Source organism: Oncorhynchus gorbuscha, unplaced genomic scaffold (assembly GCF_021184085.1).
Source record: "Oncorhynchus gorbuscha isolate QuinsamMale2020 ecotype Even-year unplaced genomic scaffold, OgorEven_v1.0 Un_scaffold_308, whole genome shotgun sequence".
NCBI classification, from domain to species: domain Eukaryota; kingdom Metazoa; phylum Chordata; class Actinopteri; order Salmoniformes; family Salmonidae; genus Oncorhynchus; species Oncorhynchus gorbuscha.
The window spans coordinates 491,489-516,488 of record NW_025745169.1 but is presented as its reverse complement, the minus strand read 5'-3'; the positions used below and the strand labels follow the sequence as shown (position 1 = coordinate 516,488).

General features: G+C 47.5%; 1 protein-coding gene across 1 annotated transcript in view; it reads right to left on the bottom strand.

Moving 5' to 3' along the window:
- The window catches only part of LOC124017685 (threonylcarbamoyladenosine tRNA methylthiotransferase-like), a 197,120-nt gene that overhangs the window by 36,164 nt on the left and 135,956 nt on the right, over window positions 1–25,000 (bottom strand). Inside the window, exons 4-5 of the mRNA XM_046332950.1 lie at window positions 16,076–16,159; window positions 2,826–2,990 (exon numbers count right to left, since the gene is read on the bottom strand). Coding sequence (XP_046188906.1) covers window positions 2,826–2,990; window positions 16,076–16,159 — 249 coding nt within the window. The remainder of the gene's footprint in view (window positions 1–2,825; window positions 2,991–16,075; window positions 16,160–25,000) is intronic.

Here is a 25,000-nt window from a genome sequence, read left to right as displayed (position 1 = left end):
GTCACCATTCCAGTGTCACCATTCCAGTGTCACCATTCCAATGTCACCATTCCAGTGTCACAATTACAGTGTCACCATTCCAATGTCACCATTCCAGTGTCACCATTCCAATGTCACCATTCCAGTGTCACCATTCCAATGTCACCATTCCAATGTCACCATTCCAGTGTCACCATTACAGTGTCACCATTCCAATGTCACCATTCCAATGTCACCATTCCAGTGTCACCATTCCAGTGTCACCATTCCAATGTCACCATTCCAATGTCACCATTCCAGTGTCACCATTCCAATGTCACCATTCCAGTGTCACCATTCCAATGTCACCATTCCAATGTCACCATTCCAGTGTCACCATTCCAATGTCACAATTACAGTGTCACCATTCCAGTGTCACCATTCCAGTGTCACCATTCCAGTGTCACCATTCCAGTGTCACCATTCCAGTGTCACCATTTCAGTGTCACCATTCCAGTGTCACCATTTCAGTGTCACCATTCCAATGTCACCATTCCACCATACTAGATGTTCCTCGGCAAAAAAAGAAAACACGAAACAGACTCAAATCTATGCTCCTTTAAAACCTACTTTTGTAAAATAAATAATACTGTGTGCTATAGCTTGCAAAAATAAACTAAATGTGACTCTGGGTGACAAGATAAGGAAGGCTGTTTTGTCCAACATTAAGAAGGTTAATTCCTCGAGACATCGAGACCGCTTCCTGTTTCGTTTCCTTTGCTTCCTGGTATCGTGACAACACTAATTCAGGTAGTTACTGCCTTCACACTGACTGAATGAACGGTAGACCTTCTCCTCTGTTCATAACGGCTTTTTCTGTTAATGTCATTCTTGTATGAACGTATTGCCTTTATTCAACCTGGTAAGCCAATGGGAAGACGTGCCTTTTGACAACCTGAGATCGCTCGGCCTACCAGCTTCCTGCTGAAAAGAAACTACTTGAACCTCAAGCTGAATTCAACAGGGCCATTGATGTGACAAGGCATTAAGTAGGAAAGACTTCACACGGTGTTCAGGCGGATTGACGCAGTGAATGAAATGTCATTTCCAAGCCTCGACTAATAGCAATAACAGTCATGTAGTTACGGCTTCCAATCATTTCAAATCACCTTGCACTTTGGTTCCCGGGAAGAAAAGGCAGCTGTTGGAGGAATTTGGAGAAACAACTCAGAGTGTGATGGCTGCCCTTGAAGTAACCCTGCCAGCCTCAGAGTGTGATGGCTGCCCTTGAAGTAACCCTGCCAGCCTCAGAGTGTGATGGCTGCCCTTGAAGTAAACCCTGCCAGCCTCAGAGTGTGACGGCTGCCCTTGAAGTAAACCCTGCCAGCCTCAGAGTGTGATGGCTGCCCTTGAAGTAACCCTGCCAGCCTCAGAGTGTGATGGCTGCTCTTGAAGTAACCCTGCCAGCCTCAGAGTGTGATGGCTGCCCTTGAAGTAACCCTGCCAGCCTCAGAGTGTGATGGCTGCCCTTGAAGTAAACCCTGCCAGCCTCAGAGTGTGACGGCTGCCCTTGAAGTAAACCCTGCCAGCCTCAGAGTGTGATGGCTGCCCTTGAAGTAACCCTGCCAGCCTCAGAGTGTGATGGCTGCCCTTGAAGTAACCCTGCCAGCCTCAGAGTGTGATGGCTGCCCTTGAAGTAACCCTGCCAGCCTCAGAGTGTGATGGCTGCCCTTGAAGTAAACCCTGCCAGCCTCAGAGTGTGACGGCTGCCCTTGAAGTAAACCCTGCCAGCCTCAGAGTGTGATGGCTGCCCTTGAAGTAACCCTGCCAGCCTCAGAGTGTGACGGCTGCCCTTGAAGTAACCCTGCCAGCCTCAGAGTGTGATGGCTGCCCTTGAAGTAACCCTGCCAGCCTCAGAGTGTGATGGCTGCCCTTGAAGTAAACCCTGCCAGCCTCAGAGTGTGATGGCTGCCCTTGAAGTAACCCTGCCAGCCTCAGAGTGTGATGGCTGCCCTTGAAGTAACCCTGCCAGCCTCAGAGTGTGACGGCTGCCCTTGAAGTAAACCCTGCCAGCCTCAGAGTAAACTGGCTTAAAAGACTCTTTTATTTCACGCAGAACAACAATAAAAACAACAAATCCATTATGGGAAAAAAATAACCATTTAGCTGTAGGTCTGTTCCATTGTTAACTTTTGCCATAGATATTCTCCTGTCTGAGAGAGCTACCACTCAACTCCAGCCACTTTAATAATGGGAATGGATGGGAAATGATGTCAAATATATCACTAGCCACTTTAAACAATGCTACCTAATATAATGTTACTTACCCTACATTATTCATCTCATATGAATACGTATATACTGTACTCTATATCATCTACTGCATCCTTATGTAATACATGTATCACTAGCCACTTTAACTAGGCCACTTTGTTTACTTTGTCTACACACTCATCTCATATGTATATACTGTACTCGATACCATCTACTGTATCTTTATGTAATACATGTATCACTAGCCACTTTAACTATGCCACTTTGTTTACATACTCATCTCATATGTATATACTGTACTCGATACCATCTACTGTATGCTGCTCTGTACCATCACTCATTCATATATCCTTATGTACATGTTCCTTATCCCCTTACACTGTGTATAAGACAGTTGTTTAGGAATTGTTAGTTAGATTACTTGTTGGTTATCACTGCATTGTCGGAACTAGAAGCACAAGCATTTCGCTACACTCGCATTAACATCTGCTAACCATGTGTATGTGACGAATAAAATGTGATTTGATTTTGATTTGTAGCTCTAATAGGAGTTGAGAGAGGAGACACAAACACAGTCGTACTGAATAGGTTACCTGACTGAGCCCAGACACCTCCCCCTGCTGCAGCGGCTCGGTGATGGAGGGAGTGAACACTACGGAACCGTCCAGCGGTCTTCCCTTCAGGAAGTGCTTGCCAGCCTCGAAGATCTCCACCTCAATCATCTTCCCCTTGAACTCTGACCTCTTGGGCACCAGCACCTGACACAGGAAATATGAAATGGGAGGGTGGGGGGTGGTGGGGGGGTTAGAGGTCAATGTGTGAAATACATTGAACATTGGATAAACTGTTGTCAGAGAAGCATGGTGTAAAAACAGGTGATTGATCACCACCCGCTCAGTGTTGTAACGGTGCACCTGGACACTACTGGAGGTTTCTTAAAGTCACGTGGACCAGTTTAAGAGGATTCAAATGTCCTGGTGGTGGTGGATGCCAAGGAGACATGGGGAGACAGGTAGCCTAGTGGTTAAAGTGTAGAGGTGGCAGGGTTGCCTAGTGGTTAGAGTGTAGGGGCGTCAGGTAGCCTAGTGGTTAGAGTGTAGGGACGGCAGGTAGCCTAGTGGTTAGAGTGTAGGGACGGCAGGTAGCCTAGTGGTTAGAGTGTAGGGGAGACAGGTAGCCTAGTGGTTAGAGTGTAGGGACGGCAGGTAGCCTAGTGGTTAGAGTGTAGGGACGGCAGGTAGCCCAGTGGTTAGAGTGTAGGGACGTCAGGTAGCCTAGTGGTTAGAGTGTAGGGACGGCAGGTAGCCTAGTGGTTAGAGTGTAGGGGCGTCAGGTAGCCTAGTGGTTAGAGTGTAGGGACGTCAGGTAGCCTAGTGGTTAGAGTGTAGGGACGGCAGGTAGCCTAGTGGTTAGAGTGTAGGGGCGTCAGGTAGCCTAGTGGTTAGAGTGTAGGGACGGCAGGTAGCCTAGTGGTTAGAGTGTTGGACTAGTAACCGAAAGGTTGTAAGATCGAATACCCGAGCTGACAAGGTAAGAACAATCTGTCGTTCTGCCCCTGAACAAGGCAGTTAACCCACTGTTCCCCTGAACAAGGCAGTTAACCCACTGTTCCCCTGAACAAGGCAGTTAACCCACTGTTCCCCTGAACAAGGAAGTTAACCCACTGTTCCCCTGAACAAGGCAGTTAACCCACTGTTCCCTTGACCAAGGCAGTTAACCCACTGTTCTCCTGAACAAGGCAGTTAACCCACTGTTCCCCTGACCAAGGCAGTTAACCCACTGTTCCCCTGACCAAGGCAGTTAACCCACTGTTCCCCTGACCAAGGCAGTTAACCCACTGTTCCCTGACCAAGGCAGTTAACCCACTGTTCCCTTGACCAAGGCAGTTAACCCACTGTTCCTCTGAACAAGGCAGTTAACCCACTGTTCCCTTGACCAAGGCAGTTAACCCACTGTTCCTCTGACCAAGGCTAGTTAACCCACTGTTCCCCTGAACAAGGCAGTTAACCCACTGTTCCCGTGACCAAGGCAGTTAATCCACTGTTCCTGTGACCAAGGCAGTTAACCCACTGTTCCACCAGTAGGCCGTCATTGTAAATAAGAATTTGTTCTTAACTGACTTAGTTAAATAAAGGTTAAATAAAATAATGCCAGTGAAGCCAGTAAAAGGTTTAGAGATGTCCTCCTCCAGTCCCAGCCAATGGGAGTACAGTACAGCAGGGGATGTGTCACAGCCAATGGGAGTACAGTACAGCAGGGGATGTGTCCCAGCCAATGGGAGTACAGTACAGCAGGGGATGTGTCCCAGCCAATGGGAGTACAGTACAGCAGGGGATGTGTCCCAGCCAATGGGAGTACAGTACAGCAGGGGATGTGTCCCAGCCAATGGGAGTACAGTACAGCAGGGGATGTGTCACAGCCAATGGGAGTACAGTACAGCAGGGGATGTGTCCCAGCCAATGGGAGTACAGTACAGCAGGGGATGTGTCCCAGCCAATGGGAGTACAGTACAGCAGGGGATGTGTCTTCCTCCAGTCCCAGCCAATGGGAGTACAGTACAGCAGGGGATGTGTCCCAGCCAATGGGAGTACAGTACAGCAGGGGATGTATTTTTAAACTCCACATCAGTGTGCACAGCTTGCTCCTAGCAGCCCCTGGAGTATGGGAACGGGGCTTAGTGTTCCAGCTCGGAACGCTGTGGCATTCCCAGTATTCCCAAAACAGATATAACCCCCGTTCCTTCAAACACATTCCTCCACTGCTCCCTGAGATTACTCACTTATATATGCATCAGGTCCTGTAGAGAAGTTGGATCCAACCTCCACACTATTGGATTTAAAGATGGTTGTGCAGAGGAGATTAATCTACAGGGGTTTGGGATTGTAGCGGCCTTCATTATGTTGTGGTTGGTTGGTAGTGTTGGTATTAGCCTGGCATTTAAACTGATTAGCCAGGCATTTAAACCCCTTCCCCATCAACCCCCCTTCCACAGCCCCCTTCAACTATCAACAGCATTCCATCCATGGGGGAAGGGGGCTGTTGATGGGGGGGCTGTTGATGGGAGGAGGGGAGGGGGCTGTTGATGGGGGGCTGTTGATGGGAGGAGGCTGTTGATGGGGGGGCTGTTGATGGGAGGGGGCTGTTGATGGGGGGCTGTTGGTGGGAGGAAGGGGGAGGTGGCTGTTGATGGGAGGAAGGGGAGGTGGCTGTTGATGGGAGGAGGGGAGGAGGGGCTGTTGATGGGGGGGCTGTTGATGGGAGGAAGGGGGAGGTGGCTGTTGATGGGAGGAGGGGAGGGGCTGTTGATGGGGGGCTGTTGATGGGAGGAGGGGAGGGGGCTGTTGATGGGAGGAAGGGGAGGTGGCTGTTGATGGGAGGAGGGGAGGGGGCTGTTAATGGGAGGAAGGGAGGGGGCTGTTGATGGGAGGAGGGGGCTGTTGATGGGAGGAGGGGGCTGTTGATGGGAGGAAGGGAGGGGGCTGTTGATGGGAGGAGGGTGGAGGTGGGGAAATGACAGGCAGAAGGCCTGGCTTAGTGAGGAGATGTCTGAAAGGCCCTATTATGTTCCATCAAAACTCTATACTATAGAGAATATCTTTGGATCTGACAATTACTTTTTCAATTAACTGGAAAATAAATGTGTTTCCCCTCAACGCTGCTGCCCCTAATTGTCTTATTCTTTCTGTGGCTCTAAATTAAAATTCTTAAGTGTGACAATTGTTTTTTTCATCCAATTATGTAAAGCGCTCAAGGTCAAACGTTGGCATGTTCTGAGAGAGACGAGCTTTTTCACATCTCAACTGAAGAGAAAACAGGCGGTTGGGGTGCTAGACAACGAGAACAATTCTTCAGTAGTTTCCTTTAGAAATATCTGTATACCATGTACATTGAGGAGCCACTCATGACAGAATCCTCATATCTATATGATTTAGTGTGAGGTACTGTTGGGACCTGTTCCCAGTGGAGGGCGTTGCAGTTAACTCCAGTTAATAGACATCCTTACCACGTAGTACTGCTCTTACATGCCTGTTCAAAGGGTGTCTGGAAAAAAAACCTTCCTTCCACACGGGTTGTGTAAAGGATGTACAGTTTACTCAGAATGTATTCAGACCCCTTGACTTTGTCGCGTTACAGACTTTTTCTAAAATGAATCAAATAAAAAATCCTCAGCAATCTACACACAATACCCCATAATGACATCACAATACCCCATAATGACATCACAATACCCCTTAATGACATCACAATACCCCATAGTGACATCACAGTACCCCATAATGACATCACAATACCCCTTAATGACATCACAATACCCATAATGATGAAGCGAAAAAATATATTTTTTGCAAAGGTATTACAAATAAAAAAACGGAATTAGATTATTTAAATAAGTATTCAGACCCTTTGCTATAAGACTCGAAATTGAACTCAAGTGCATCCTGTTTCCATTGATCATCCTTGAGATGTTTCTACAACTTGATTGGAGTCCACCTGTGGTAAAATCAATTGATTGGACATGATGTGGAAAGGCACACACCTGTCTATATAAGGTCCCACAGTTGACAGTGCTTGTCAGAGCCAAAACCAAGCCATGAGGTCGAAGGAATTGTCCGTAGCAATCGGGGGAGAAGGGTCTTGGTCAGGGAGGTGACCAAAAACCCGATGGTCACTCTGACAGAACACTAAAGTTCCTCTGTGGAGATGGGAGAACCTTCCAGAAGGACAATGATCTCTGCAGCACTCCAACAATCAGGCATTTATGGTAGAGAGGCCAGACGGAAGCCACTCCTCAGTAAAAGGCACATGACAGCCCACTTGGAGTTTGCCAAAAGGCACCTAAAGGCTCTCAGACCGTGAGAAACAAGAGTCTCTGGTCTGATGAAACCAAGATTGAAATCTTCGGCCTGAATGCCAAGCGTCACGCCTGGAGGAAACCTGGCACCATCCCTACGGTGAGGCATGGTGGTGGCAGCATCAGGCTGTGGGGATGTTTTTCAGCGGCAGGGACTGGGAGACTAGTCAGGATCAAGGGAAAGATGAACAGAGCAAAGTACAGAGAGATCCTTGATGAAAACCTGCTCCAGAGCACTCAGGACCTCAGACTGGGGTGAAGGTTCACCTTCCAACAGGACAAGGATCCTAAGCAGACAGCAAATACAATGTAGGAGTGGCTTCGGGACAAGTCTCTGAAAGTCCTTGAGTGGCCCAGATAGATTCCCGGACTTGAATCCGATCGAACATCTCTGGAGAGACCTGAGAATAGCTGTGCAGCGACACTCCCCATCCAGAGCTTGAGAGGATCTGCAGAGAAGAATGGGAGAAACTCCCCAAATGCAGGTGTGCCAAGCTTGTAGCGTCATACCCAAGAAGACTGGAGTCTGTAATCGCTGCCAAAGGTGCTTCAACAAAGTACTGAGTAAAGGGTCAGAATACTTATGGACATGTGATATTTCACTGTTTAAAGTACTGAGTAAAGGGTCAGAATACTTATGGACATGTTATATTTCACTGTTTAAAGTACTGAGTAAAGGGTCAGAATACTTATGGACATGTTATATTTCACTGTTTAAAGTACTGAGTAAAGGGTCAGAATACTTATGGACATGTTATATTTCACTGTTTAAAGTACTGAGTAAAGGGTCAGAATACTTATGGACATGTGATATTTCACTGTTTAAAGTACTGAGTAAAGGGTCAGAATACTTATGGACATGTTATATTTCACTGTTTAAAGTACTGAGTAAAGGGTCAGAATACTTATGGACATGTTATATTTCACTGTTTAAAGTACTGAGTAAAGGGTCAGAATACTTATGGACATGTTATATTTCACTGTTTAAAGTACTGAGTAAAGGGTCAGAATACTTATGGACATGTTATATTTCACTGTTTAAAGTACTGAGTAAAGGGTCTGAATACTTATGGACATGTTATATTTCAGTTTTTTTTATTTGTAATATATTTGCACAAATAAAATAAAAACATTTTTGCTTTGTCATTATGGGGTATTGTGTGTAGATTATTTTGTGTTGCTAAAAACTATTCAATTTCAGACTATGGTTGTAACTTAACAAAATATGGAAAAAGTCAAGGGGTCTGAATACTTTCCGAATGCTCTGTATGCCTCTGCATCAGTCTTCTACCAGATGAGACCAGGTGATAGGCTGGTGACCAGGTGAGTCTATATAATAGGGCTGGTGACCAGGTGAGTCTATATGATAGGGCTGGTGACCAGGTGAGTCTATATGATAGGGCTGGTGACCAGGTGAGTCTATATGATAGGGCTGGTGACCAGGTGAGTCTATATGATAGGGCTGGTGACCAGGTGAGTCTATATAAAAGGGCTGGTGACCAGGTGAGTCTATATAATAGGGCTGGTGACCAGGAGAGTCTATATGATAGGGCTGGTGACCAGGTGAGTCTATATAAAAGGGCTGGTGACCAGGTGAGTCTATATAATAGGGCTGGTGACCAGGTGAGTCTATATGATAGGGCTGGTGACCAGGTGAGTCTATATGATAGGGCTGGTGACCAGGTGAGTCTATATAAAGGGCTGGTGACCAGGTGAGTCTATATGATAGGGCTGGTGACCAGGAGAGTCTATATGATAGGGCTGGTGACCAGGTGAGTCTATATAAAAGGGCTGGTTACCAGGTGAGTCTATATAATAGGGCTGGTGACCAGGTGAGTCTATATGATAGGGCTGGTGACCAGGTGAGTCTATATGATAGGGCTGGTGACCAGGTGAGTCTATATAATAGGGCTGGTGACCAGGTGAGTCTATATAATAGGGCTGGTGACCAGGTGAGTCTATATGATAGGGCTGGTGACCAGGTGAGTCTATATGATAGGGCTGGTGACCAGGTGAGTCTATATGATAGGGCTGGTGACCAGGTGAGTCTATATGATAGGGCTGGTGACCAGGTGAGTCTATATGATAGGATTGGACAGAGAGGATGGTGTGTGTGGACTAGGTGGTCGAAGGCAGCCCTTTACCAGTTGATTAAATGATGAAAAAGCTTGTTAAGGCCTGACACGAGGATCCCGTCTATTCAAACACACCAGAACACAATCTCACATAGAGACACACTCTGTGTCAGCGTAAGGTGATGACTAAAATGTCTTATTAGGATAGAGACAGTGGCTAACAGGGAAAACAGTGCTCTGCTATGGAAGATTAAACAGTAGCCTATAACACCGTAGATGAGCAGCAGCCGCTTGGGTCTGATAACAAACCGATCCATGTTAGATCACTGTGTCCCCGGCCCCCCTGATCTGCAGAGGGCTGTGTGTTCAGAGTAGCTGGCCATGTCTCCTTTCGTTTAGGGATCATAGCAGATGTCCCCCTCCCACCAACAGAATATCACACACACACACACATGGAGGCACACACTCCTCTCTCTCTACACTCTCTCCTCTCTCTCCTCTCACTCCTCTCACACTACACTCTCTCCTCTCACTCGTCTCACACTCCTCTCTCTCTCCTCTCTCTCTCCTCTCTCTCCTCTCTCTCTACTCTCTCTCCTCTCTCTCCTCTCTCTCCTCTCTCACACTCCTCTCTCTACACTCTCTCCTCTCACACTCCTCTCTCTCCTCTCTCTCCTCTCTCCTCTCTCTCTACACTCTCTCTCTCTCTCCTCTCTCTCTCTCCTCTCACACTCCTCTCTCTCTCCTCTCTCTCTCCTCCTCTCACTCTCCTCTCTCTCTCCTCTCACTCCTCTCTCTCTCCTCTCTCTCTCTCTCTCTCACACTCTCTCCTCTCCTCCTCTCACACTCCTCTCTCTCTCCTCTCTCTCCTCCTCTCTCTCCTCTCACTCTCCCTCTCTCTCTCCTCTCTCTCTCTCTCTCTCTCCTCTCTCTCACACCTCTCTCTCTCCTCTCTCTCTCTCCTCTCTCTCTCTCTCTACACTCTCTCTCTCTCCTCTCTCTCCTCTCTCTCCTCTCTCTCCTCTCTCTCTCCTCTCTCTCCTCTCACACCTCCTCTCTCTCTCCTCTCTCTCCTCTCTCTCTCTCTCTCTCTCTCTCTCCTCTCACTCCTCTCACACTCCTCTCTCTCTCCTCTCTCTCCTCTCTCTCCTCTCTCCTCTCCTCTCTCTCCTCTCACACTCCTCTCTCTCTCTCTCTCTCCTCTCTCTCTCTCCTCTCTCTCCTCTCTCTTCTCACTCCTCTCTCTCCTCTCTCTCCTCTCTCTCTCCCTCTCTCTCCTCACACTCCTCTCTCTCTCCTCTCACACTCCTCTCTCTCCTCTCGCACTCCTCTCTCTCTCCTCTCACTCCTCTCTCTCCTCCTCACACTCCTCTCTCTCCTCCCTCACACTCCTCTCTCTCCTCACTCACTCTCTCCTCTCTCTCTCTCTCTCTCTCCTCTCTCTCTCCTCTCTCTCTCCTCTCTCCTCTCTCTCTCTCTCTCTCTCTCTCCTCTCACTCCTCTCTCTCTCTACACTCACTCCTCTCTCTTCTTTACCATTAAAGAAGTTATGGCAAGACACTTCCGATAGCTTTACAATTCCCTGCAGCTCCTTGTGCACCACACCTCTCCCCTCCCTCCCTCCCTCCTCCTTATCTGCCTCATACCACTCTCTCCTCTCCCTGTCCCCTCCCCTCTCTCTAACACTCTCCCCTCTCCCTCCCTCCCACACCACACCTCTCCCCTCCCTCCCTCCCTCCCTCCTCCTTCTCTGCCTCATACCACTCTCTCCTCTCCCTGTCCCCTCCCCTCTAACACTCTCCCCTCTCCCTCCCACACCACACCTCTCCCCTCCCTCCCTCCTCCTCCCAACTCTTTCTCTCCCTCATACCACTCTCTCCTCTCCCTGTCCCCTCCCCTCTCTCTAACACTCTCCCCTCTCCCTCCCACACCACACCTCTCCCCTCCCTCCCTCCTCCTCCCAACTCTTTCTCTCCCTCCTACCACTCTCTCCTCTCCCTGTCCCCTCCCCTCTCTCTAACACTCTCCGCTCTCCCTCCCACCCTCTCTCTCTCCTCCCCCCCACCTCTTTCCTTCCTGCCTTCTCCCTCCCACCCCTCTCTCATTTACTCTCCCCTCTCCCTCCCACCCCTCTCTCCTCACCCTGTCCCCTCCCCACTCTCCTTCTCTCTAACACTCTCCCTCTCTCCTGTGCAGCTGAATAGCAGGAGAGCAGCAGGAGAGAGGATTCATCCGTCACAATGCCCAGAGACTCTTAACAGAGACATAATGAGAATATTCCGGAGACCATCCTCGATTCACAGGGCTATTCAGCAGGGGTCACCCAGCCAAGAAGATGAGTCTTTTCTCTCTCTCTCTATCTATCTCCCTCTCTATCCAATCCTTTACTTAAGTCCTCCAATTTAGACGGTAGGAGAGAAAACAGTGAAAGGAGAGTGAGAGGAGAGTGAGAGGAGAGTGAAGGGAGAGTGAGAGGAGAGTGAGGGGAGAGTGAGAGGAGAGAGAGAGGAGAGTGAGAGGAGAGAGAGGAGAGTAAGAGGAGAGTGAGAGGAGAGTGATGGGAGAGTGAAAGGAGAGTGATGGGAGAGTGAGAGGAGTGAGAGGAGAGTGAGAGGAGAGTGAGGGGAGAGTGAAGGGAGAGTGAGGGGAGAGTGAAGGGAGAGTGAGAGGACAGTGAGAGGACAGTGAGGGGAGAGAGAGAGGAGAGTGAGAGGAGAGTGAAGGGAGAGTGAGGGGAGAGTGAGAGGAGAGTGAGAGGAGAGAGAGGAGAGTGAGATGAGAGTGAGAGGAGAGTGAGAGGAGAGTGAGAGGAGTGAGAGGAGAGAGAGGAGAGTGAGAGGAGAGAGAGGAGAGTGAGAGGAGTGAGAGGAGAGTGAGGAGAGTGAGAGGAGAGTGAAGGGAGAGTGAAGGGAGAGTGAAAGACAGGAATGCCAGATCTTCTGTGGTGGCTGGTAGGCAGGCTGTCTTTATGATGCCCGCCAGAGGTGGTTTGGGTCAGGGTCAGACAAGCACAGATCACTTTGCTGCACAGAAAATAAGCAAAGAGACATATCTAATACCTCAGCTCCAGAATCCACGAGCTCTGAGACATAATATATACACTCACCGGACAGTTTATTAGGTACACCACCCCGTTCGCAAAAATGGATCCCTCCAACAAGTCAAGTGGCCGTGACGTGTTATATAAAGCAGGCAGACAGGCATCAAGGCATTCAGTTACCCTTCTATTGAACGTTAGAACGGGCAAAACCAGTGACTGAACCGACTTTGAGTGCGGTATGATCGTGGCTGCCAGGTGAGTCAGATCCAGTATCTCGCCTGGTCCGACGAATCCCGGGTCATGTGACCGGTCTCTAGACATGTGACCGGTCTCTAGACATGTGACAAGTGTGACCGGTCTCTAGACATGTGACTGGTCTCTAGACATGTGACCGGTCTCTAGACATGTGACCGGTCTCTAGACATGTGACCGGTCTCTAGACATGTGACCGGTCTCTAGACATGTGCCTGGTCTCTAGACATGTCTACAGACCGGTCACATGTCTACAGACCGGTCACATGTCTACAGACCGGTCACATGTCTAGAGACCGGTCACATGTCTAGAGACCACATGTCATTGTGTACTCAGCCCTCTAGACAGCTCCTGATTTAAGGATGGGCAAGCGAGAAAAAAAAACGATTTTAGAGGGATGGGTGGGTTTGGAAAAACCTTTGACTAAGATCAAACTGCCAACATTCCACCTGGAGCTACAGCAACTAGATGACACTAGTAACTACATTTATAACCGGCAGGGAGAACAAGAATCACTGCTCTCTTCCAGGCCCTTTTTAAAAAGCACAACTTCAAACATGTTTTTGATTATTGTTAACACAGGAGTAAATTGATTTATTTGAAGGGATGTCGAGGGAGGGAAGCTTTGAAGCCATGTGCGGCAGGGTGCTGTGGGATGTTCAGCTGGAATGTGGCTAAAGGCTGCAAGGATGAAGGCTGGACTGAATGTTTGCACATTAAAAGCAAGAGATTAGTCTTATTATCAGTTGCCAAAACGGAGGACTAGAGGGCCTCCATGTGATTGATTACAAGCTAAGCTAACCTGGGGGAAACAACCTGCCTTACAAGCTAAGCTAACCTGGGGGTAACCACCTGCATTACAAGCTAAGCTAACCTGGGGGTAACCACCTGCATTACAAGCTAAGCTAACCTGGGGTAACCACCTGCATTACAAGCTAAGCTAACCTGGGGTAACCACCTGCATTACAAGCTAAGCTAACCTGGGGGTAACCACCTACATTACAAGCTAAGCTAACCTGGGGTAACCACCTGTATTACAAGCTAAGCAAACCTGGGGTAACCACCTGCATTACAAGCTAAGCTAAGCTAACCTGGGGTTAACCACCTGCATTACAAGCTAAGCTAACCTGGGGTAACCACCTGCATTACAAGCTAAACTAACCTGGAGTAACCACCTGCATTACAAGCTAAGCTAACCTGGGGTAACCACCTGCATTACAAGCTAAGCTAACCTGGGGTAACCACCTGCATTACAAGCTAAGCTAAGCTAACCTGGGGTTAACCACCTGCATTACAAGCTAAGCTAACCTGGGGTAACCACCTGCATTACAAGCTAAACTAACCTGGAGTAACCACCTGCATTACAAGCTAAGCTAACCTGGGGTAACCACCTGCATTACAAGCTAAGCTAACCTGGGGGTAACCACCTGCATTACAAGCTAAGCTAACCTGGGGGTAACCACCTGCATTACAAGCTAAGCTAACCTGGGGTAACCACCTGCATTACAAGCAAAGCTACCCTGGGGGTAACCACCTGCATTACAAGCTGAGCTAACCTGGGGGTAACCACCTGCATTACAAGCTACGCTCACCACCTGCATTACAAGCTACGCTAACCTGGGGGTAACCACCTGCATTACAAGCTAAGCTAACCTGGGGGTAACCACCTGCATTACAAGCTACGCTAACCTGGGGTAACCACCTGCATTACAAGCTAAGCTAACCTGGGGGTAACCACCTGCATTACAAGCTGAGCTAACCTGGGGGAAACCACCTGTATTACAAGCTAAGCTAACCTGGGGGAAACCACCTGCATTACAAGCTAAGCTAACCTAGGGTAACCACCTGCATTACAAGCTAAGCTAACATGGGGTAACCACCTGCATTACAAGCTAAGCTAACCACCTGCATTACAAGCTGAGCTAACGTGGGGGAAACCACCTGCATTAAAAGCTAAGCTAACCTGGGGTAACCACCTGCATTACAAGCTAAACTAACCTGGAGTAACCACCTGCATTACAAGCTAAGCTAACCTGGGGTAACCACCTGCATTACAAGCTAAGCTAACCTGGGGTAACCACCTGCATTACAAGCTACGCTAACCACCTGCATTACAAGCTAAGCTAACCTGGGGTAACCACCTGCATTACAAGCTAAGCTAACCACCTGCATTACAAGCTAAGCTAACCTGGGGGTAACCACCTGCATTACAAGCTAAGCTAACCTGGGGGTAACCACCTGAATTACAAGCTAAGCTAACCTGGGGTAACCACCTGCATTACAAGCAAAGCTAACCTGGGGGTAACCACCTGCATTACAAGCTGAGCTAACCTGGGGGAAACCACCTGCATTGCAAGCTACGCTAACCACCTGCATTACAAGCTAAGCTAATCTGGGGTAACCACCTGCATTACAAGCTACGCTAACCACCTGCATTACAAGCTAAGCTAACCTGGGGGTAACCACCTGCATTACAAGCTGAGCTAACCTGGGGGAAACCACCTGTATTACAAGCTAAGCTAACCTGGGGGAAACCACCTGCATTACAAGCTAAGCTAACCTAGGGTAACCACCTGCATTACAAGCTAAGCTAACATGGGGTAACCACCTGCATTACAAGCTAAGCTAACCACCTGCATTACAAGCTGAGCTAACGTGGGGGAAACCACCTGCATTAAAAGCTAAGCTAACCTGGGGGAAACAACCTGCATTACAAGCTAAGCTAACCTGGGGTTAACCACCTGCATTACAAGCTAAGCTAACCACCTGCATTACAAGCTGAGCTAACCTGGGGGTAACCATCTGCATTACAAGCTAAGCTAACCTGGGGGTAACCACCTGCAATACAAGCTGAGCTAACCTGGGGTAACCACCTGCATTACAAGCTAAGCTAACCTGGAGTAACCACCTGTAATACAAGCTAAGCTAACCTGGGGTAACCACTTGCAATACAAGCTGAGCTAACCTGGGGTAACCACCTGCATTACAAGCTAAGCTAACCACCTGCATTACAAGCTGAGCTAACCTGGGGGTAACCATCTGCATTACAAGCTAAGCTAACCTGGGGGTAACCACCTGCAATACAAGCTGAGCTAACCTGGGGTAACCACCTGCATTACAAGCTAAGCTAACCTGGAGTAACCACCTGTAATACAAGCTAAGCTAACCTGGGGTAACCACTTGCAATACAAGCTGAGCTAACCTGGGGTAACCACCTGCATTACAAGCTAAGCTAACCTGGAGTAACCACCTGTAATACAAGCTAAGCTAACCTGGGGTAACAACCTGCATTACAAGCTGAGCTAACCTGGGGTAACCACCTGTACAGACAGTCAAACCCAATGTTTCCATGGTGATGTTGTGTATAAGAGACAGTCAAACCCAATGTTTCCACGGTGATGTCGTGTATAAGAGTACAGACAGTCAAACCAAATGTTTCCATGGTGATGTCGTGTATAAGAGACAGTCAAACCCAATGTTTCCATGGTGATGTTGTGTATAAGAAAGACTTCTATAAACTACATCTATATAAACCTTCTAATGTCAACTCTTATCATCTTCAACTGTAGTGAAATGTCACTGAGGTGCAGCAGGGTGAGTTGAATGAAAGCCGGGTATCTTACCTGCTCATAGTATTTGTTGTGAGCCACATAGTACTGGGCATCAAAGGACTCCTCAGTCACAAGCACCAGCTGGGTCTCCCCAATCTGAAAGACAAGGAAGAGTGGCAGTTTAAACACACCGCTATGTTATCCAGAGTTGATACCAAGCTCATGTTATACATGATAAGAAGAGAGACTACAGCATTTCAACTGGACTAGACCAGGACCATCTCAACTAGATCATGCCTAGACTCAGACCAGGACTAGACTCAGACCAGGACTGTCTCAACTAGATCATGCCTAGACTCAGACCAGGACTAGACTCAGACCAGGACTGTCTCAACTAGAACATGACTAGACTCAGACCAGGACTAGACTCAGACCAGGACTGTCTCAACTAGAACATGACTAGACTCAGACCAGGACCGTCTCAACTAGAACATGACTAGACTCAGACCAGGACTGTCTCAACTAGAACATGACTAGACTCAGACCAGGACTAGACTCAGACCAGGACTGTCTCAACTAGAACATGACTAGACTCAGACCAGGACTAGACTCAGACCAGGACTGTCTCATATGGAACATGACTAGACTCAGACCAGGACTGTCTCAACTAGAACATGACTAGACTCAGACCAGGACTAGACTCAGACCAGGACTGTCTCAACTAGAACATGACTAGACTCAGACCAGGACTAGACTCAGACCAGGACTGTCTCAACTAGAACATGACTAGACTCAGACCAGGACTAGACTCAGACCAGGACTGTCTCATATGGAACATGACTAGACTCAGACCAGGACTGTCTCAACTAGAACATGACTAGACTCAGACCAGGACTAGACTCAGACCAGGACTGTCTCAATTAGAACATGACTAGACTCAGACCAGGACTAGACTCAGACCAGGACTGTCTCAACTAGAACATGACTAGACTCAGACCAGGACTAGACTCAGACCAGGACTGTCTCATATGGAACATGACTAGACTCAGACCAGGACTAGACTCAGACCAGGACTGTCTCAACTAGAACATGACTAGACTCAGACCAGGACCGTCTCAACTAGAACATGACTAGACTCAGACCAGGACTGTCTCATATGGAACATGGATAGAGAGACCAAGGCTGTTTAAATGTCTGAACAGGGTGCCATGGCGACCAAGGCTGTTTAAATGTCTGAACAGGGTGCCATGGAGACCAAGGCTGTTTAAATGTCTGAACAGGGTGCCATGGAGACCAAGGCTGTTTAAATGTCTGAACATGGTGCCATGGAGACCAAGGCTGTTTAAATGTCTGAACATGGTGCCATGGAGACCAAGGCTGTTTAAATGTCTGAACAGGGTGCCATGGAGACCAAGGCTGTTTAAATGTCTGAACAGGGTGCCATGGAGACCAAGGCTGTTTAAATGTCTGAACAGGGTGCCATGGAGACCAAGGCTGTTTAAATGTCTGAACAGGGTGCCATGGAGACCAAGGTTGTTTAAATGTCTGAACAGGGTGCCATGGAGACCAAGGCTGTTTAAATGTCTAGCGATCACAGCATAAAATACATCTCTTTTATTAGCCCGTAAAAAAAGGTGTTATTTAAACGAAAAGTCGCAAACGAAGTTCACAAATTGGATGTTTAAAAAAAAATGTCTCTCTCCCCTCTCTCTGTCTCTGTGTCTCTTCACACCCACAGAAAGAGAATATGTTCCCATCATGAACATGTGCTAATTAGATGACATAGAAAGAGAGAGGACTAGCTACAACAGGCAGAAACCAACATGTCCAGGGCTGTCACCCACCCAATACACTACCAATCATTCTGCCAAAGAGACACACGATGAAACAAGAAAACGACATCCTCAAAGAGAGTAGAGGACGTTATCTTCGTGTCCGTTTGTTTTAGTAGTATCTGTTAGTGTAGTAAATTAAATGGGGAAAAAAAGAATCCACGATGTGGCTTCTATAGGTAATATCATCTTTGCTGAACCAATTAAGGAACGTAGAGTTTCCTGATAGCGAGCTAATTGCTTCTAAACTGGTTGCCACGGAGACCGGGGATGTTGAAGGAAAGGAGAATCGTCTAATTTTATACAGAGTGTTGGTGTTAAAATCACACACACACGGGCACACACACACACATAAACACACACACACACACACACCCACACCCACACGAGAGAGGCCTGCACTCGTCCTATTAAGTCTCAGACAGACTTCCAATATAAATGTCCATTGTCTATAAGGGCTTCTGTCTTCCAAAGGATAAATACCTAATGCTTAGATAGATAGATAGAGAGAGACAGAGAGAGAGAGAGAGACAGAGAGAGACAGAGAAAGAGAGAGAGAGCTCTTTATCATATCTTAATTGCTTTCACTTTATTTCCAGAAGAGGTTTGGGGAGCAGCTGTCCTTTAGAGACTAAAAGATGCCCTGTGAAAGCTGCTTGTTGTTTTGGTCTCTCCCCCCTCCTTACCCCTCCTCCCTACTCCCCCATTCTCATCCCCCTCTCCTCACCCACCAACAGAGTCTGGCAACAGAGAGACCGATGTAAAGGCAAGTTTAAAAAGAGGCGATAGAGAAGAGGAGGAGAAAGAGGAGAGGAGCCAAAGAGGAGAAGAGAATAGGAGAAGAAGAGAATAGGAGGAGAAGAGAATAGGAGAAGAAGAGAATAGGAGAAGAAGAGAATAGGAGAAGAAGAGAATAGGAGGAGAAGGGAATAGGAGAAGAAGAGAATAGGAGAAGAAGAGAATAGGAGAAGAAGAGAATAGGAGGAGAAGCGAATAGGAGAAGAAGAGAATAGGAGGAGACGAGAATAGGAGAAGAAGAGAATAGGAGAAGAAGAGAATATGAGGAGAAGAGAATAGGAGAAGAAGAGAATAGGAGAAGAAGAGAATAGGAGAAGAAGAGAATAGGAGGAGACGAGAATAGGAGAAGAAGAGAATAGGAGAAGAAGAGAATATGAGGAGAAGAGAATAGGAGAAGAAGAGAATAGGAGAAGAAGAGAATAGGAGAAGAAGAGAATAGGAGAAGAAGCGAATAGGAGAAGAAGAGAATAGGAGGAGAAGAGAATAGGAGGAGAAGAGAATAGGAGAAGAAGAGAATAGGAGAAGAGAATAGGAGGAGAAGAGAATAGGAGAAGAAGAGAATAGGAGAGGAAGAGAATAGGAGAAGAGAATAGGAGAAGAAGAGAATAGGAGAAGAAGAGAATAGGAGAAGAAGAGAATAGGAGAAGAAGAGAATAGGAGAAGAAGAGAATAGGAGGAGAAGAGAGGAGGAGAAGAGAATAGGAGAAGAAGAGAATAGGAGAAGAAGAGAATAGGAGGAGAAGAGAATAGGAGGAGAAGAGAATAGGAGGAGAAGAGAATAGGAGAAGAAGAGAATAGGAGGAGAAGAGAATAGGAGGAGAAGAGAATAGGAGAAGAAGAGAATAGGAGAAGAGAATAGGAGAAGAAGAGAATAGGAGAAGAGAATAGGAGGAGAAGAGAATAGGAGGAGAAGAGAATAGGAGGAGAAGAGAATAGGAGAAGAAGAGAATAGGAGAAGAGAATAGGAGGAGAAGAGAATAGGAGGAGAAGAGAATAGGAGGAGAAGAGAATAGGAGGAGAAGAGAATAGGAGGAGAAGAGAATAGGAGGAGAAGAGAATAGGAGGAGAAGAGAATAGGAGAAGAAGAGAATAGGAGAAGAGAATAGGAGGAGAAGAGAATAGGAGGAGAAGAGAATAGGAGAAGAAGAGAATAGGAGAAGAGAATAGGAGAAGAAGAGAATAGGAGAAGAGAATAGGAGGAGAAGAGAATAGGAGAAGAAGAGAATAGGAGGAGAAGAGAATAGGAGGAGAAGAGAATAGGAGGAGAAGAGAATAGGAGGAGAGAGGAGAAGACCCACATACCTGAAGGACCAGAGCACTACATCTATACACCCACTATACCTGAAGGACCAGAGCATCACATCTATACACCCACTATACCTGAAGGACCATATCTATACACCCACTATACCTGAAGGACCATATCTATACACCCACTATACCTGAAGGACCAGAGCATCACATCTATACACCCACTATACCTGAAGGACCATATCTATACACCCACTATACCTGAAGGACCATATCTATACACCCACTATACCTGAAGGACCAGAGCATCACATCTATACACCCACTATACCTGAAGGACCAGAGCACCACATATATACAGACCCAACCTTTATAGGGACTAACACACCATTACAGACCCAACCTTTATAGGGACTAACACACCATTACAGACCCAACCTTTATAGGGACTAACACACCATTACAGACCCAACCTTTATAGGGACTAACACACCATTACAGACCCAACCTTTATAGGGACTAACACACCATTACAGACCCAACCTTTATAGGGACTAACACACCATTACAGACCCAACCTTTATAGGGACTAACACACCATTACAGACCCAACCTATATACAGCCTCTGATTGGATGGTTGAAAACAGCCTCTGATTGGATGGTTGAAAACAGCCTCTGATTGGATGGTTGAAAACAGCCTCTGATTGGATGGTTGAAAACAGCCTCTGATTGGATGGTTGAAAACAGCCTCTGATTGGATGGTTGAAAACAGCCTCTGATTGGATGGTTGAAAACAGCCTCTGATTGGATGGTTGAAAACAGCCTCTGATTGGATGGTTGAAAACAGTCTAGGTATGGATGGTTGAAAACAGCCTCTGATTGGATGGTTGAAAACAGCCTCTGTATGGATGGTTGAAAACAGCCTCTGATTGGATGGTTGAAAATAGCCTCTGATTGGATGGTTGAAAACAGCCTCTGATTGGATGGTTGAAAACAGCCTCTGATTGGATGGTTGAAAACAGCCTCTGATTGGATGTTTGAAATCAGTCTAGGTATGGATGGTTGAAAACAGCCTCTGATTGGATGGTTGAAAACAGCCTCTGTATGGATGGTTGAAAACAGCCTCTGATTGGATGGTTGAAAATAGCCTCTGATTGGATGGTTGAAAACAGCCTCTGTATGGATGGTTGAAAACAGCCTCTGATTGGATGGTTGAAAACAGCCTCTGATTGGGTGGTTGAATACAGCCTCTGATTGGATGGTTGAAAACAGCCTCTGATTGGATGGTTGAAAACAGCCTCTGGTTGAATACAGCCTCTGTATGGATGGTTGAAAACAGCCTCTGATTGGATGGTTGAAAACAGCCTCTGATTGGATGGTTGAAAACAGTCTCTGTATGGATGGTTGAAAACAGCCTCTGGTTGAAAACAGCCTCTGGTTGAATACAGCCTCTGGTTGAAAACAGCTTCTGGTTGAAAACAGCCTCTGGTTGAATACAGCCTCTGATTGAAAACAGCCTCTGTATGGATGGTTGAAAACAGCCTCTGGTTGAAAACAGCCTCTGGTTGAATACAGCCTCTGGTTGAATACAGCCTCTGGTTGAATACAGCCTCTGGTTGAATACAGCCTCTGATTGAAAACAGCCTCTGTATGGATGGTTGAAAACAGCCTCTGATTGGATGGTTGAAAACAGCCTCTGATTGGATGGTTGAAAACAGCCTCTGTTTGAAAACAGTCTCTGATTGGATGGTTGAAAACAGCCTCTGATTGGATGGTTGAAAACAGCCTCTGTTTGAAAACAGCCTCTGGTTGAATACAGCCTCTGGTTGAATACAGCCTCTGATTGAAAAAAGCCTCTGGTTGAATACAGCCTCTGGTTGAAAACAGCCTCTGTATGGATGGTTGAAAACAGCCTCTGATTGGATGGTTGAAAACAGCCTCTGATTAGATGGTTGAAAACAGCCTCTGATTGGATGGTTGAAAACAGCCTCTGATTGGATGGTTGAAAACAGCCTCTGATTAGATGGTTGAAAACAGCCTCTGATTGGATGGTTGAAAACAGCCTCTGATTGGATGGTTGAAAACAGCCTCTGATTGGATGGTTGAATAAAGCCTCTCGTCGAACGAGAAGAGAAACACTGAAGTCAGTCACCGTACACATCCAATAATTACTAAGGGCGTCCGTCCCAAAACGGCACCCTACTTCCTATTTAGTGCACTACTTTTCACCAGAGCCCTTACGGATGGCATTTTTGGGGGGGATGCACACCCCTAAATCACTTGGGTAAACCTCGGGTGTAGTCATATCAGAGGAGCTTTCTAAAAACTGCTCGGTCTCGCAGGGATAGGTCTCTACGGGATAGGTCTCTCAGGGATAGGTCTCCTCTCAGGGATAGGTCTCCTCTCAGGGATAGGTCTCCTCTCAGGGATAGGTCTCTACGGGATAGGTCTCTACGGGATAGGTCTCTACGGGATAGGTCTCTACGGGATAGGTCTCTCAGGGATAGGTCTCTCAGGGATAGGTCTCTACGGGATAGGTCTCTCAGGGATAGGTCTCCTCTCAGGGATGGGTCTCTACAGGGATAGGTCTCTCAGGGATAGGTCTCTATGGGATAAGTCTCTACGGGATAGGTCTCTACGGGATAGGTCTCTCAGGGATAGGTCTCTCAGGGATAGGTCTCTACGGGATAGGTCTCTCAGGGATAGGTCTCTATGGGATAGGTCTCTCAGGAATAGGTCTCTACGGGATAGGTCTCTACGGGATAGGTCTCTCAGGGATAGGTCTCTACGGGATAGGTCTCTCAGGGATAGGTCTCTACGGGATAGGTCTCTCAGGGATAGGTCTCTACGGGATAGGTCTCTACGGGATAGGTCTCTCAGGAATAGGTCTCTACGGGATAGGTCTCTACGGGATAGGTCTCTACGGGATAGGTCTCTACGGGATAGGTCTCTACGGGATAGGTCTCTCAGGAATAGGTCTCTACGGGATAGGTCTCTATGGGATAGGTCTCTCCGGGATAGGTCTCTACGGGATAGGTCTCTACGGGATAGGTCTCTACGGGATAGGTCTCTACGGGATAGGTCTCTCAGGGATAGGTCTCCTCTCAGGGATAGGTCTCCTCTCAGGGATAGGTCTCCTCTCAGGGATAGGTCTCTACGGGATAGGTCTCTACGGGATAGGTCTCTACGGGATAGGTCTCTACGGGATAGGTCTCTACGGGATAGGTCTCCTCTCAGGGATAGGTCTCTCAGGGATAGGTCTCTACGGGATAGGTCTCTCAGGGATAGGTCTCTATGGGATAGGTCTCCTCTCAGGGATAGGTCTCTACGGGATAGGTCTCTACGGGATAGGTCTCTACGGGATAGGTCTCTCAGGGATAGGTCTCCTCTCAGGGATAGGTCTCCTCTCAGGGATAGGTCTCTATGGGATAGGTCTCTACGGGATAGGTCTCCTCTCAGGGATAGGTCTCTACGGGATAGGTCTCTCAGGAATAGGTCTCTACGGGATAGGTCTCTCAGGAATAGGTCTCTACGGGATAGGTCTCTCAGGAATAGGTCTCTACGGGATAGGTCTCTCAGGGATAGGTCTCTACGGGATAGGTCTCTACGGGATAGGTCTCTACGGGATAGGTCTCTCAGGGATAGGTCTCTACGGGATAGGTCTCTACGGGATAGGTCTCTACGGGATAGGTCTCTACGGGATAGGTCTCTCAGGAATAGGTCTCTACGGTTGTGTGGATGTAATCTGAGTAGAGATGCGGTAATGATTGGATGGGATACATGCAACAAATCACCTCAGACATACCCGTGACACTTGAGACGAGGAAGGAAAAGTAAAGTTAGCCTGTAGTTGTTTCCAGACGAATGATGCCTGGTTGTCGATAACAACACAGATGAAATATTGACAAAGGGAGGAGATTGAAAGACGGACAACGTTCACAACGCCACAGTGTGGGTTCGGTAGAAACGCAGAACATGACATCCATTATCAATTACTTTGGTTTCTCGCAACAGAAAACTTTCTTGACTCTCTAAACAAACTAGAACAGAAAACTTAAAACTACCTGGATATTTTTTCCTGTTTCTAATTTGCTCCCTGTGTCTCGTTTGTCTGTTTTCTGCCTTGAGGCGGCAGAAGAACCTAGAAAACTACATTATCTGACAACCTTGTAGAATGAATAATTTAGACATAGCCGGAGGTGAATCTGCAGGTAGAGGTCTGTTTATCTTCCCATTTCTCCAACAGAAACGTGGCCAACGTGTGCGCAGAGAAGGCAGTTGAACCTATCGTTGAACCCACTGTGCCCGTTAGCCTGGTACCAGATCACTAGGCTACACAACACACAAACACAACTGGGACCAGGCTACGTGACCGTGGCTTTGGGTTCATACCGGTAAACAAATACGGCTAGGAATCCCGTTGATTGTGTTGCAGTTCCTTTTAGGAGCCGGGGTCAAGGAGAAAAAGGAGTCGGGGTCAAGGAGAAAAAGGAGTCGGGGTCAAGGAGAAAAAGGAGTCGGGGTCCAGGAGAAAAAGGAGTCGGGGTCAAGGAGAAAAAGGAGTCGGGGTCAAGGAGAAAAAGGAGTCGGGGTCAAGGAGAAAAAGGAGTCGGGGTCAAGGAGAAAAAGGAGTCGGGGTCCAGGAGAAAAAGGAGTCGGGGTCCAGGAGAAAAAGGAGTCGGGGTCAAGGAGAAAAAGGAGTCGGGGTCCAGGAGAAAAAGGAGTCGGGGTCCAGGAGAAAAAGGAGTCGGGGTCCAGGAGAAAAAGGAGTCGGGGTCAAGGAGAAAAAGGAGTCGGGGTCAAGGAGAAAAAGGAGTCGGGGTCAAGGAGAAAAAGGAGTCGGGGTCCAGGAGAAAAAGGAGTCGGGGTCCAGGAGAAAAAGGAGTCGGGGTCCAGGAGAAAAAGGAGTCGGGGTCAAGGAGAAAAAGGAGTCGGGGTCCAGGAGAAAAAGGAGTCGGGATCAAGGAGAAAAATGAAAGCCGGTGGATCCCAGTCAAAGACAGGAAATAGAGATGAAGAGCGGCAGAGGAAGACTGTGGTTTTCCCAGTCAAAACCTTAAACACAACATGTCTCCTGTTATCTGTGTTGCTGTACTGCACTTAAGACTCTTCATC